General features: G+C 42.5%; 1 protein-coding gene across 1 annotated transcript in view; it reads left to right on the top strand.

The window, feature by feature from the left end:
* LOC119967081 (serine incorporator 1-like) overlaps positions 1–16,268 on the top strand; it is a 65,527-nt gene that overhangs the window by 16,928 nt on the left and 32,331 nt on the right. Inside the window, exon 2 of the mRNA XM_038799136.1 lies at positions 14,870–15,031. Within this exon, the coding sequence (XP_038655064.1) occupies positions 14,870–15,031 (162 nt within the window). The remainder of the gene's footprint in view (positions 1–14,869; positions 15,032–16,268) is intronic.

The raw sequence follows: 16,268 nt of genomic DNA, 5'->3' as shown, positions 1-16,268 counted from the left end.
AATTACCAACCACAAAAGTATGAAGGTGCCAGATATTGAGAAGAGTAAGATAATAGATTTCGTCCTGCTCTCTATCGCTCGGTCATTGGCATCTTATTGCATTTTCACACCCTTCAGTCCCTTCCGTTCACCACCCGCGAGTAAAATGTGTCTGCATTGAGAATCAGAATAAAACTGAATGGTGCAGTGGGTTTAATACTTTATCAGTCCATTCAAATACTAGCCAATCTGGCTCGGTATAGGAGCTTGACTTTGGTGCAGGAAAACTGGGCATTGTCTATTATCTTTCGAGGTCGAAAGATGAACTAGTATTGAAGAAAGCAGAATGCAGGTGGTTGCCAGAATCGCATTAACCATTTTCTAGGTGCAATATATATTTTTCAATTTGTGGCAACAAATATTGATAAAGTGATCGATGGTGAAAGTTAGTGTGACAAGACAGAACAGTCATTGCAGTCACGTACCGGCAGACGATGGCTCGCGTACCGGCACCGGTACGCGTACCACACTTTGAGTAGCACTGCTCTAAAGGACCAATATTTACCTTAGCCACTCTCTTTTTCTTTTATATATTTGTAGAAACTTTTACTATCTGTTTTTATATTCTGAGCAAGTTTACTTTCATAATCTATTTTAAGTTATAATCTATATGAAAATTAACCGCATGAATTTAAACTTTTTTCTTTAGTTTAAGGAAATAAAAATCTACCAGAGAGAAAAAGATCAGGCGAACTTTGAGGATCCATTTTTTAATACCTCGACCCACCCACAGGTCACAACCCCCACTTTGAAAACCCTGATTCAATGTGAGGTTCACAATTGAGTGACAATAATAAAATCCACAAAGTTTGAATTAAATAAAATTTCACTTGTCTCCTGCTTTTCAGGTTAATTACATGGTACCAATAATGAGCATTCTCACTCTTCGCTTTGAACAGCGAAGCGGCATTTATTTTGAAAGGTGGTTATCCTCTTAAACTTGTAGCATAAATGCACACAAAAAACTGGTGCATTCATTCTAAACTTCCACTGGGCTATGGAACAAAATCAATTTGTAAAAAACATTCTTTGGCTATGGGCTTTGCTGGAAAAACTGGCATTTATTGTCCATCTCTAGTTGTCCTAAGAATTTGATCTGTCGGGAACAAAGTGACACAACAGAATGTTATTTAAGGCTGTTTCACAGGGGAGTTAGGAGTCAACTACATTGGTGTGGGAGTTGCATGGAGGCTGAGAAGTAGTAGGTGTTTGTTCCTGAAGGACATTAAGCCTGTTGAATTTTGTGACTGACTGACAACTTCATTGTCATTTTTTACTGATGTCAGCTTTTTATTTCCAGATTTTATTTTTAAACTAAATTTCAGTTTTTACAACATTGGAGTAGCAGTACAAAGGAGAAAATTTAGACTAACTTTTAATATTTGGGAATTTTACTACTTTTTCTACTTCTCGATCAGAATTCTAATTTTATGTATTTCCCTAACCTTTTGTTGCCGCAGAGAAGGAAGCTAATCGTGCTTATTCCAATGTTTTGAAAGACGGACTCAATGGACCCCTATTCCTCAGACAAAGTGCAAGCCATCAGTGCAAAAATTGTGTTTTTTATTTTCAACAAAAGTGTAGTATTCGGAGCACTGCTAGTCTGGGAAAGCCACAAGCTTCATTTGTGTATGGCTACTGTGAAGAGACGTTAACTGGGACTGTTCGGGCAGCACGGTGGCACAGTGGTTAGCATTGCTGCCTACGGCGCTGAGGACCCGGGTTCGAATCCCGGCCCTGGGTCACTGTCCGTGTGGAGTTTGCACATTCTCCCCGTGCCTGCGTGGGTTTCACCCCCACAACCCAAAGATGTGCAGGGTAGGTGGATTAGCCACGCTAAATTGCCCCTTAATTGGAAAACAATAATTGGGTACTCTAAATTTATTAAAAAAAAACTGGGACTGTTCAATGTAGATCACATTGAGTAAAAATAAATATTATTCGTGAGCTCGGCTCTAATGGTTGAAATGATTTCCAACTTCATACCCAGCTGCTGACATTCTGAATCAACAAGTGTTGTGTCTGTAAAACCTCAGATACTTCGACCAGTATATCAATCAAAAGTTTTACCCAGGTCCTCTGTGAGATGAACAAAGGACAAAACAGGTTCACGGTTTAACGTAATTGTATTCACAATTCAGTCACTCAACAAAGTAAGACTCAGACTCACAGCTGCGCTTTAGGTTTTACCCACACTTGATGAAGGAGGCTGGCTGGGCTACAATTACTCGATGTGGATGTTGTCTCTGGGCTTCAAAACCCAGGGTCCCTTCTTCTTGCCGTGGATGTGCCTGGAGGCTCCCAGGTTACCACCAAGGATCTGTTCTGATGTTCCTTCCTTTATGTTATGGTACGTTAGCATTGAGTCATAGGTATACGCCCACAACCCAGACCCCAAGTTGTTAATGGGATAATTTATACTCCTGTTTATTCAGGATGATTCAATCAAGAGCCATTGTCCTCTGCAACATCCTCATCTGACCAGCCATCAGCTCATTGTCGTCTGATGGCTTTTTTTTGGTCCTTCATCCTGCTGCCTTTGTTGTATATTCATAGCATGGTCTTGTTCTTTTCTGTAAATGTGAGTGGGCGGCATGGCGGCACAGTGGTTAGCACTGCTGCCTCACAGCTCCAGGATCCCGGGTTCAATTCCGGCCTTGGGTGACTGGGTGGAGTTTGCACTTTCTCTCCGTGTCTGCGTGGGTTTTCTCTGGGTGCTCCGGTTTCCTCCCACAGTCCAAAGATGTGCAGGTTAAGTGGATTGGCCATGCTAAATTGCCCCTTATTGTCCAAAGATTTGGTGGGACTGCTGGGTTATGGGGATAGGGTGGAGGCGTGGGCTCAGGTAGGGTGCTCTTTCAAGGGCCGGTGTAGACTCGATGGGCCGAATGGCCTCCTTCAGCACTGTAAATGCTATGATTCAATAATCACAAAATCGATATAGCAATAACAAGTTTATGCATTAAGTTGAGTGCTCTTGCAGATGGCCAGTATTGATTCCAGCCAGTGTCTCATGTGACAGTTTGTGTTCCTGGCCTATGTGCCTTGCCAGCCTGATCACAAAAGGCTGATTTAAGGACTTGAGCACATAACCTATGCTGGCACTTCATTGATGTGGGTATTGCTACATCTGTCTTTTTTGGTTTTGCTGGACGAAATACTTGTTCTTTTTGTCCAGATAAAAGTAACTTGAATTCCCTTTTTGTTAGTTATGTAAATATATAGGAGTGCTACACAGGTTTAACTAATAAGTAGACACTGAGCGGAGGGGTTGGGGAGATTGTGGAAGAGATGGGCAATGCAACTGTAAAGCAAATGATTCAGTAGTGTGCAAAGATACTGAAGGAGAATACTTCAGATGTCAGCAATAAAGGGGTTGAAGATGTATCTCTAAAGGGGCAGAGGAAGTGAAGAAACTTACAGGATACTGTGAGGCCTGGATACAGTCATGGTGGAGAGGATATTTCCACTTGTAGGAAAAACTAGAAGCAGAGGACACAATTTCAGATAAAAGGGACAATCCTTTAAAACAGATGAGGAGGAATTTCTTCAGCTGGAGAGTGGTGAATCTGTGGAACTCTTTGCCGCAGAAGACTGTGGAGGCCAAATCACTGAGTGTCTTCAAGACAGATAGATCGGTTCTTGATTAATATGGGGATCAGGGGTTATGGGGATCAGAAGAATATCGACCATGATTGAATGGCAGAGCATACCCGATGGGCCGAGCAGCCTAATTCTGCTCCTATGTCTTATGGTCTTAAGAATGAAAAGGAGACCTCTGTTGATAAAAGGGTGCATGCACGCTTATGGGATTAGACTGCAATGCGGGAGGTGTGAGGAGTTTGGGAATTTAAAACTGAGGATAAGAATCTTGAAGTAGATTCAGTGGAACACACAAAGCTGATGGAACTTGTTGACACAAGCAATGGGAAGCCTTAGTGTTGGTGAAGATGTGTGTGTTTGCTTGTTGTAGTCTTAGAATTGGTGAATGCAAGTACGGTTTCTTCCATAAAATAAATTGAGGAGAATTGATCTATATTCTTTGGAATTCCAAAAAATGTAAGGTGAGCTCACTGAATCATGCAATTCTTATAGGGCTTGACAGGGCAAATGCTGAGGGGTTCATTTCCCCTGACTGCAGTGTCTGTGACTTGGGGGACCATGAAATAAGGGTTGATGATTTCGGACAGAGATGAGAAGAAATTTCTTTACTCAGAAGGTTGTGAGTGTTTTGAATTTTCAACTCCAGAGGGTTGGGGATGCTCCATTGTTGAGTATTTTCGCCACCAAGATTGATAAATCTTTCGACACTAAAGAAGTCGAGGCAATTTAGAAGGATGTGAAGGATTTGGAGAGAGTGCAGATAAGATTTACAGGAATGGTTCCAAGGATGAAAGTCTTCAGTTATGTGGATAGATTGGAGAAACTGGGGTTGTTCTTCTTTTGGGAAGGGAGGGTTGAGAAAAGATTTAATTGACTTATTCAAAATCATTTAGGGGTGTTGATCGAGTAGAAAGAGAGAAACCGTTTCGATTTGTGGAAGGGAGGGTTAATAACCAGAGGATACTGATTTAAGGTGATTGGCAAAATAAAGGCCACATGAGAAAAAGTTTTTGCACAGCGAGTGGTTAGGATCTGGATTGCATGCTCTGGGAATGTGATAGAGGCAGATAACAGTCAGAGTTCAAAAAAAGGGATATTGGATTAACACCTGAAGAGAGAATTTACAGGGCTGCAGGGAAAGGGTGTGGATGTGAGACTAACGGAGTTACTCTTGCAGAGAACTGGTGTGGACACGATGGGCAGAATGGCTTCCCGTGCGGCAATCATTCTACGATTCTCAATATTGATTGGGTAGGAAGGTAGAGTTTAGGTAGAAGATCAGCCATGATCAGGTAATAATGGGGAACACCAGAGATGGTGAGGCACTGAATCAATATTTTGCCTGTGTCTACACGGTGGAGGATAATAATTTTCCAAGAACTGCAGTTAATGCAGAGAAACTTGGAGCAATAACCATCACGAGGGAGAAGGTATTGAATAAATTAATGGGACTAAAGGAAGATAAGTCTCCGGGGCATGATAGCCTGCACCCTCGTGTATTAAAGGAGGTGGCAGCAGAGATGCATTGGTTATGATATTTCCAAATTCCCTGGATTCTGGAAAGGTGCCGGTGAATTGGAAATACGCTAATGTAACTCTCCAATTCAAATAGGGAGAAAGGCAGAATGTAGGAAACTATAGACCGGTTAGCTTGGTGGGGAAGTTGCTGGAATCAATCATTAAGGAAGAGATGACTGAACAGTTGGAAAGTCGAAGCTGAATCCACCATTGTCGGCATGGTTTTATGAAGTGGAGATGCCGGCATTGGACTGGGGTGAGCACAGATTGGCGAGACCATGCAAACACTGTGACAATGGATGAACGGACATCGCGTGACAATCGCCAGGCAGGAATGTTCCCTTCCAGTCGGGGAACACTTCAGCAGTCAAGGGCATTCAGCCTCTGATCTTCGGGTAAGCGTTCTCCAAAGCGGCCTTCAGGACGCGTGAGAATGCAGAATCGCTGAGCTAAAACATATAGCCAAGTTCCGCGCACATGAGTATGGCCTCAACCGGGACCTTGGATTCATACCCACCTCTACCTGAGGAAGGAGCTGTGCTCCGAAAGCTAGTGATTCGAAATAAACCTGTTGTATTGCAACCTGGTGTTATAAGACTGCTTACTATGATTTTATGAAGGGTAAGTCAGGCTAGGCGATTGAGCCAAAATGTGGCAGATGAGTTTAATGGGGATAAATGTGAGGTTATCCATTTTGGCCCACAAAATAGCCAGGCAAATTATTATGAATGGAAAGGAGCTTCAAAATGCATCTGGGCAGAGGGATCTGGCTGTCTATGTTCATGAATCGTAGAAAGCCTGTGTGCAGGTACAAAATATAATAAGAAAGGCAAATGGAATGTTAGCAATTATTGCAAGAGGACTGAGTATAAAAGTAGAGAAGTATTGTTCCAATTGTACAGGGTGTTGGTGAGACCACATATGGAGTATTGTGTCCAGTTTTGCCTCTTTATTCCTCTTTATTTGAGGAAGGATGTGGTGGAATTGGAAGCGGTTCGAAAGAAGGTCACCAGATTGATTCCGGGGATGAAGGAGTTACGTATTGGATTGGATTGGATTTGTTTATTGTCACGTGTACCGAGGTACAGTGAAAAGTATTTTTCTGCAAGCAGCTCAACAGATCATTCAGTACATGGGAAGAAAAGGGAATTAAACAAAATTCAAGAAAATACATAATAGGGCAACACAAGATATACAATGTAACTACATAAGCATTGGCATCGGATGAAGCAGACAGGGTGTAGTGTTAATGAGGACAGTCCATAAAAGGGTCATTTAGGAGTCTGGTGACAGTGGGGAGGAAGCTGTTTTTGAGTCTGTTCGTCCGTGTTCTCAGACTTCTGAATCTCCTGCCCGATGGAAGAAGTTGGAAAAGTGAGTAAGCCGGGTGGGAGGGATCCTTGATTATGCTGCCTGCTTTCCCCCAGCAGCGGGAGGTGTAGATGGAATCAATGGATGGGAGGCAGGTTCGTGTGATGGACTGGGCGGTATTGACGACTCTCTGAAGTTCCTTGCGGTCCTGGGCTGAGCAGTTGCCATACCAGGCTGTGATGCAGCCCGAGAGGATGCTCTCTATAGTGCATCTGTAAAAGTTGGTAAGGGTTAATGTGGACATGCCAAATTTCCTTAGTTTCCTGAGGAAGTAAAGGCGCTGTTGTGCTTTCTTGGTGATAGCGTCGACATGAGTGGACCAGGATAGATTTTTGGTGATGTGCACCCCTAGGAATTTGAAACTGCTCACCATCTCTACCTCGGCTCCGTTGATGCTGACAGGGGTGTGTACAGTACTATGCTTCCTGAAGTCGATGACCAGCTCTTTAGTTTTGCTGGCATTAAGGGAGAGATTGTTGTCGTTGCACCACTCCACTAAGTTCTCTATCTCCCTCCTGTATTCAGACTCGTCGTTGTTCGAGATCCGGCCCACTATGGTCGTATCGTCAGCAAACTTGTAGATGGAGTTGGAACCAAGTTTTGCTATGTAGTTGTGTGTGTACAGGGAGTAGAGTAGGGGGCTAAGTACGCAGCCTTGCGGGGCACCGGTGTTGAGGACTGTTGTGGAGGAGGTGTTGGTGTTCATTCTTACTGACTGGTCTGTTGGTCAGAAAGTCAAGGATCCAGTTGCAGAGTGGAGAGCCAAGTCCTAGGTTTTGGAGCTTTGATATGAGCTTGGCTGGGATTATGGTGTTGAAGGCGGAGCTGTAGTTAATAAATAATAGTCTGATGTAGGAGTCCTTGTTTTCGAGATGTTCTAGGGCAGTATGAGCAGAGATTAAACAGTTTGGGCGTATACGCGCTAGAAGGATGAGCGGGGATATGATCGAGGTATATAAAATACTAAAAGGGGTTGATAATGTAAACATAGACCAAATGTTCCCCTTTGGGCAATCTAGAACAAGAGGTTACAGACATAGGTTTAGAGGCGGCAGATTTAAAACTGAGATGAGGAGGCACTTATTTGTGGAACTTGCTGCTCCATAGTGCAGTGCAGTCCGGATCATTAAATGGTTTTAGGAGTGGGATAGATATATTTCTGATTTTTAAAAATAGGTTAAAGAGATATGGGGAACAGGTAGTGAAGTGGCTTTGAGACCAGGAAGAGATCAGCCATGATCTGATTGAATGGCGGAGTGGGCTCTAAGGGCTGAATTGCCTACTTCAGCTCATAATTGCTATGTTCCTATCTTATTTAATGGCAGAGCAGGATGGGGGCAGTGGTACTGTGGCCTACTCCTGCTATTTCTTGTTTTTAGAGAAGGCGATGATTGAGCTAGTCCAGTCATGATGTGATGAACGCATAGATCAAGGTTTCAGGATTGGCGATAGGTGATATTTTGAGGTTGAAAGAGTGGTTTTTTCTTTTTTCTTTTTATTTTTTTATTATTTTTTTTTTATTTTTATTTTTTAAATTTAGATTACCCAATTATTTTTTCCAATTAAGGGGCAATTTAGCATGTCCAATCCACCTACTCTGCACATTTTTGGGTTGTGGGGGCGAAACCCACGCAGACACGGGGAGAATGTGCAAACGAAAGAGTGGTTTTAATGATGGCTCAGTTGTGTGGCTTTGAAAGAGAGATGATGAGGCACTTTATAAATGCAAATTCTTTATCCATCACAATCCTGTGATTATTTTGAGTAATTACACTGAGCCCTGAGAAAATGAAGATTTTATGTGAAGCTTGTGCAGTTCAAATGTTGTTCGTCAAAGTATGCACACAATTTTGTATTTATTCATTTGTGCAAATGCTTAATTCATTCAAAATAGGAACAGTAGTTGGCGATCCAATCCCCCAAGACTGCTCTGCAGTTCGGCTAGATCATACCCGATCTTCGACCTCAACGTCATTTCCCCGCACTACCCCAATACTGCTTGGTGTCTTTAATATCTAGAATTCTATCAATCCCTGTATTCAATGTACTCAATCACCTCTCCGACGTAGAGAACTATATAAAAACGTACAGCAAGAGTTTCTTTAAATACATAAAAAGGAAGAGAGAGGCCAAAGTTAACGTAGGCCCTTTAGAGAATGAGCAGGGCAAATAATAATGGGGAACCAGGAAATGGCAGAGAAGTTAAGCAAATACTTTGCACCAGTCTTCACGGTGGAAAAAATAAATAATCAAGAGGTAGAAGCGTTGAGGTTGGAAATAAATACAATAACTAGGGAAAAAGTACCAGGGAAACAAATGGGGCTAAAGGCCGATAAGTCCCCTGGACCTGATGGGTTGCATCCCAGGATATTTAAGGACGTAGCTACTGAGATAGTGGATGTACTGGTGGTAATCATCCAAGAATCCTTAAATTCTGTAAAAGCCCCAGAGGATTGGAAAGCTGCCAATGTAATATCTTTGTTCAAAAAATAATTAACTATAGGCCAGCTAGTTTAACTTCTGTCATTCGGATAATGTTAGAATCAATTATAAACAATGTAATAGCAGAGCATTTAGAAATGCATAATATGATCAAGCCGAGTCAGCATGACTTCATGAAGGGGAAATCATGCCTGACAATTTTATTAGATCTTTTTGAGGTGGTAATGAGTGGGGTAGATGAAGGGGAACCAGTAGATGTAATTTACTTCGATTTTCAAAAAGTATTTGATATGGTACCACGTAAAAGGCTACATAATAAGGTAGCAGCCCATGGTGTTGGGGTTAGTATGTTAGCATGACTAGAGGATTGGCTAACTGAAAGAACACCGAGTTGGGCTAAGAGGAGCATTTTTAGGACAGCAACCTGTAACTACTAAAGTGCCACAGGGATCAGTGCGGAGGCCCCAATTATTTGCAATATATATTAATGACTTGGACGAGAGAAGTGAATGCACAAATGCCAAGTTTGTGGATGATACACAAATAGGTGGGAAGGCAAGTGGTAAGGATGACACACACTAGTCTAGAGGCATATAGACAGGTCAGCTGAGTGGGGAAAAAACCTGGTAGATGGAATATATTGTAGTAAAATGTGAAATTATGTACTTTGGCAGCAAGAATAAAGGTGCAGAATATTATTTAAATGGAAAAGACTGCAGCACAGAGGGATTTGGGGTCCTTGTGCATAAATCACAAAAAACTAGCAAGTTCAGGTAATTGGTAAAGCAAATGGAATGTTGGCCTTTATTTCAAAGGGAATGGAATACAAATAAGGAAGTCCTGCTCAAACTGTACAAGGCACTCGTTTGACCACACCTGGATAACCTATTGGAGGCAGTCCAGAGAAGGTTCACTAGGTTTGGAGGGATTTTCTTATCAGGAGAAGTTGAGGGGAGTAGGCCTGTACTCATTGGAATTCAGAAGAATGAGAGGTGACCTTTATTGATGCATATAGGATTCTTAGGGTAGATGCTGAGAGGTTGCTTCCTCTTGTGGGAAAGGCTTGGATCAGAGGGCACAATCAAAGCGTAAGGGGTTGCCCATTTAAGGTGAGAGACGAGGATTTTCTTTTCTCAGAGGGTGGTGAATCTGTGAAATTCTTTACCACAGAGAGCACTACATATATTCAAGGCCTGAAGCACAGATTTTTAATCAGTAAGGGTATTAAGGGTGGTTGGGATAAGGCGGGAAAGTGGAGTTGAGGATTCTATCAGATCAGCCATGATCTCATTGAATGCCGGGGCAGATACGATGGGCTAAGAGGCCTACGTCTGGTCCTGTGTCTTATGATCAAACTCCAAAGATCCACCACCCTCTGCCCCACCCCCCCGCCCCCTTCCTCTCCCAAGGTCAGACACCTTTCCTGCATCGATCCTGCTGAGCCCTGTAAGAATTTTATGTTTCAATGAGATCACATCTCATTTTTCTAAACTCTAGTCCCTGGACTGAGAAAGAACTGTCGGAAACAAAAACTGCATTGAAAAGGTCTGAAATTGACATGTTGAAATTTGATTGGCCAGTATAGACAATGAATAAATGTTTTGGGACTTTGGGAAAATATGTGAATTCTACGTAAAGATGTGAATTCTACAGAACTGAGTATTAATTTTGAGAATGTACACTTAAAATATGACTACTCATGCTTATCTGTGTTTGTGTTTCTGTATAGCACAGGATTTACCTGTTACTGATGTATCATTGAAGTTTGATTCTAGCACTGGGATGTGCACTGGGATGTGGCTTAATACAGTCAGTTTGTCAGCTTGCATTTGTGTTCATACCAGTTGGCCGGAGAGTGACTTAGACCAAGCTGAGAGCAGGTTATTCATTACTTTGCTTGTCTTTAAAATAATGCAGAGCACAGTAAGGGGGATTTATTGATGGAGGAACTTTCAGAAAGTGCTGTCACCTTTTTCTCATGCTGTTGTTTCTTGTATACTGATTATAATCCATAATCTTGGTATGATAACTAATTGAAAAACATTTAATTTAATTAGGCCTTAGTACCAAGGACACAAGAGTCTTATCTGCTTTTGGGATTAAGTGGTCTGCAATATTCCAAATCTTAATATCTTAATATATTCATAATGTTGTTAATTTTTGTTTCATTCTTTCTCTTTCTTTATGCAACTTTGTTGGTTATGCTCTAATCAGTTGAAAGTTTTCCTCTGATTCATGGTTGTTAGTAAGTTTGACTAAGAGAACATGGACACCAGGCTTGTTCCAAATCAGTTGAAGATTTTATTTTTTCCTTTCTTTATTATTCATTCTTGGGATTTGAACATCGCTGGCAGGTCAGCAATTATTGCCCACCCCTCATTGCCCTTTAGCAGGTGGTGTTGAACTGCCTTCCTGAACTACTGGTTCATAGGGGCTTTTCACAGTAACTTCATACTTGTGACAATAAAAGGTTATTATTATATTATGTGGTGTAGGTCCATCCATCATGTTTGGTGGGAGGGAGAGAGTTCCAAAATTTTGTTTCAGTGAAGGAACAATGATATAGTTCCAGGTCAGGATGGTGTGTGGCTTCAAGAGGAACTTGCAGGTGGTGGTATTCTCATCAGTCTGCTGCCAAGTTACTCTAGATGGTAGAGATTGCGGGTTTTGAAGGAGCTTTGCCTAGTACATACTGCTGCTCCTGTGCAGTGTTGATGGATGGTGTGAATGGTTTCAGGAGGTGAATGAGGTGCTGATCATGTGGTCTGTTCTGTCCTGGACGATGATGATGATGAGCTTGTTGAATGTTGTTGGAACTACACTCATCCAAGTGGTGAGTATTCCATCACTCCTGACATGTTCTTGTTGATGGTGGATAGGCTTTAGGGAGTGAGGAGATCAGTACCCAGCCTCTGACCTCTTGTAGACATAGTATTTGTATGGCTGGTCCATCCAGTTCAGTTCCTGATCAGTGGTAACCCCAACATATTAATGGTGAGGGATTCTGTGATGGTAATCCCATTGAATGTCGAGGGGGGGTTTCATTTATTTTGTTGGAGATTGTTATTGTCTGGCACTTGTGTGCTGTATGTGGTTATAATTGCAGTAGGTGCGCTATGATTGGTCTTGGTGTCTGCAGGTACAGGAAAAGAATCTGGTAAGAGTTGCTTCATAATTTTTTCTCCATCTGCTGGAAACTGCATTGTGTGGACTTGTTCAGACTTCTTTGTATTGTCCCCTGTGAATGAATACCCTGGTGACTGTCTGACCAAGCTTATAGCTGGAAAATTGGTACTGTGGAGTTGTAACCCATCAAGAATCTGTATCTTCAGCAAATAAAGAACTTTGACATGTCCCATAGAGTTTATGTGGGATTTTGAGTGGCGACCTGCTGTCATTGGGCATCTGTACAAGTGCCCTGGTGTGTGTGTGAGAAGGGCAAACAGTAGTGTACCTCTTCACCAATCCGGTTGAAAAATCTGCACTGAAATTTGCAAACACACACCCAGGGAGTATAAATTAAATCATCTACAGAAAGCAAATTAAAGATGAGATTGAGAGAGAGATCAAGAGAACTTTTTTTTTCCGCATCTCCAACTCTTATGTTTTGAAGGAATGAGATTCCACATGAGTAAAATCAGACTTCCAGTGCCTAAGTGGTTGTTTGGCAGCAATTATGACTTATCCCCACTTAAACATTCAATTACATTTGTGTGTATTAACCATAACTTCTTTCTGGCATGTTTAGTAGGTAAGTAACCCAACTTCACATCTCTATATGCATCTATTGGTGAGGCATTGTTGTAGTTAAGCCTGTGGAAAAGCAGGATAATTCAGCCTGCGATATCTGGTATTCACCGAATATGGAAGTTGCTGTCCAATCTATCTCCTGAAAACGGTCAGTACTGTTATTCTGAGTTCCAAATTCAGACCAGAGATTTTGTAAATAAAAGAAATAAATATCAAAATAAGACCCTCTACTGGTCTAATATTTTGAAAGGACCCTTTGTGGCAATAAACAGTCATTCTATTCATCACTTTTTTTTCCTTCCCTCTCTTCTTGATCCTTTTCTCCCAATATTAGACATGTTTCAGGCAAGTTTAAGCACTAAGATCTGGGCCGGGATTCTCCCCTGCCCGGCAGGGCGGGAGGTCCCGGTGTGTTGGAGTGGCGTGAACCACTCTGGCGTCGGACCGGCCCAAAGGTGCGGAAGTCTCCGTACCTTTAGGGGCCAAGCCCTCACATTGAGGGGCTAGGCCCGCGGCGGAGTGGTTCCCGCTCTACCGGCTGGCGCGAACGGCCTTTGGCGCCACGCCAGCCAGGGCCGAAAGGACTTCGCCGGCTGGCGTAAGTCCGCGCATATGCCGGAGCGTCAGCGGCTGTTGACGTCATCCCGGCGCATATGCAGGGGAGGGGGTTTCTTCTGCCTCCGCCAGGGTGAAGACCATGACGAAGGCGGAAGAAAAAGAGTTCCCCCACGGCACAGGCCCACCCGCCGATCGGTGGGCCCCGATCGAGGGCCAGGCCACCGTGGGGGCACCCCCCGGGTCAGATCGCCCTGCGCCCCCCCCCCAGGACCCCGGCGCCGCCAACCCCGCCGGTAAGGTAGGTGGTTTAATCCACGGCGGCGGGACAGGCTTGTCAGCGGCGGGTCTTCAGCCCATTGCGGGCCGGAGAATCGCCATGGGGGGGCTCGCCGACTGGCGCGGCGTGATTCCCACTCCCGCCGAATCTCGGGAGGCGGAGAATTCGGGACACGGCGTTGGCGGGATTGACGCTGGCCTCGGGCGATTCTCCGACCTGGCGGGGGTGTCGGAGAATCCCGCTCATGATGTTGCAATTCTTTAGAGTTTGAAGTGACATGCAGACGGCAATCGTAGGATGCACAAGGAAATAATTACCTTGTTTTGTTTTAAATGAAGTATTGGGATTAATTGCAATTCATTAAGAAGGAAGGGAATAAAAAAGATTTTGAGATCTATATCTTTTCAAATATAAATTTAGAGCATGACCAATCCATCTACCCTGCACATTTGTTTTCCTCGTTCATGGGATGTGGGCATTGCAGACTAGGCCAGCATTTATTGCCGATCCCTAATTGCCAATGAGGGGGCAGTTAAGAGTCAACCACATTGCTGTGGGCCTGGAGTCATATGTAGGCCAGACCAGGTAAGGGTGGCAGATTTCCTTCCCTAAAGGACTAGTGAACCAGGTGGGTTTTTACGACAATCGCCAATGGTTTCATGGTCATCGTTAGACTTTTAATTCCAGATTTTTATTGAATTCAAATTTCACCATCTGCAGTGCATTAACCTGGGTTTCTGACTTCTAGTCCAGTGACAATACCACTATGCCACCACCTCCTCATCTTTTTGGGTTGTGGAGGTAAGACCCACGCAGACATAGGGTAAATGTGCAAACTCCATACTGACAGTGATCTGGGGTCAGGATCGTGCCTGTGAGGCAGCAGTGCTAACCACTGTGCCACTGTGCTGCCCATTTGAGATCTATATTGTGTTTTAGTGACCTGGGGCCAGGATCAAACCTGTGAGGTTGCAGTGCTAACCACTGTTGCCCATTTGAGATCTATATTGTGTTTTATCTGTATAACATAGTGACTATTTTAGTTTCTGTGAAATGCTGCATTTTTGTTTTCGACAGTAATAAGTTGCACAGCACCAGGTTAAAGTCCAACATGTTTATATGAAATCATTTCAAGTAAACCTGTTGGACTTTAATCTGGTGTTGTGAGACTTGTTACCGTGCCCACCCCAGTCCAGCGTGGCATCTCCACATCTTTGTTTTCTACATTAAAGGTACATTAGAATTGTTCTTAGTTGAGAAGATAAATTGGAAGTTGCTTTGAGTTATAATTTTGATTTTTTTCTATTTTAGGCCTCGTGTCTATGTGGAGGTGCATCATGCCTGCTTTGTAGCTGTTGTCCCTCTGCCAAGAACTCGGTGGTGACTCGCCTTACCTATGGCATCTTCTTACTCCTAGGAACAATTATTTCCTGTATTATGATAGCACCAGGCATAGAGGCCCAACTGAAAAAGGTGAATTAATCTAAATACATATAATATTTCATGCAATTTAGTTCCGCCTCCTTTCTTGAAGATTTGCTGAGAAATGGTTTGTTGGAAGCCAGCAGCCTACCAAATGCCTCACTGAAAATAGCCATTCTGTGTGTGATCAATGACCTTGCACATGAAAAACTATAAGGTTGGGAATTCTGCAGTGTGGAACCCTATCCCAACAAGTCATATTTTCAAGAAAGGAGATTAGATTTCAGGAGAAACATTCACAGTATCCATACTTTTTAAGGCCAGGATAATATTCCTGTTTAGTATTTTTACATATAAACAAGTTTAATTTGATCTTCACAATTGAGCATTTTGTGGATTGGAATCTCCCTGGCACTTACACTGCCTACATTCCCTGCAGTGTGCCAACCTCCTCTTGAAAATAAGGTACTTTAAATGGCACACGGTGTATGGTGCAGAAATTTGTTTGGTTCTAAACAAATAAAATGAACTCTCTACACAATATTGGCATACTTGTCTTTGTATGTAGCATTGAAGCACTTAGTAAAATGTTTGATATCAAAGCAAGTTTTTAATGTGAGAATTGCCTTCATATTTCTAAAATGTTCTGAGAGTTTTGGTATATTTGATACTGAACAATAGAATTTCTAGAATTGAATTAACAGAATGTGCTGCCCTAGTATCACAATTTTCATTTTAAATGTTTGTGGGAGACCCAAGATGTATCACTTTGGTCAATGGCCCTGTCTCTCACTCCGTCACTCCTTTTGTCTCTCCCTCCTCCTGCATTTCCCCCTCTTCCCCTCCTTCCATCCTTCCCATCTCTCCTAATGTCAATAGTGATATTGACCACTAGTCTTCTCGTGATTTCTGGTGTGGGACTGATTGGTTTGTAATTCTCTGATTCATGTATTTGCTCATCAAAATACTTATATTTTCATGCTCCGATCATGAGATTTGACTTGTGTAATCGTGGAGTTTCTCAAATCTTTACCTGGATCTTTTTCTGACTTTCTGAAAATCCTGGTGTATATTCCATTATTCCTGGTAATATAGGTTCTAAACTGTAGCTGTAAAATTATGCTGCATAATATAATTGTATAAATGCATAATTTTTGACTTTTTTTAATACAGGTAAATACCTCCATTTAAAACAGCTGGCAAAGAATTATTATGCATGCACGTGCTAAAATAACAATTTTGTATTTCTGACCTCTCCCTCACTCCCAAATGTCTACCATTTATAATA

This window comes from Scyliorhinus canicula, chromosome 1, assembly GCF_902713615.1.
Source record: "Scyliorhinus canicula chromosome 1, sScyCan1.1, whole genome shotgun sequence".
NCBI classification, from domain to species: domain Eukaryota; kingdom Metazoa; phylum Chordata; class Chondrichthyes; order Carcharhiniformes; family Scyliorhinidae; genus Scyliorhinus; species Scyliorhinus canicula.
The sequence above is the reverse complement of the archived record's forward strand: the minus strand, read 5'-3'. Positions and strand labels throughout refer to the sequence as shown.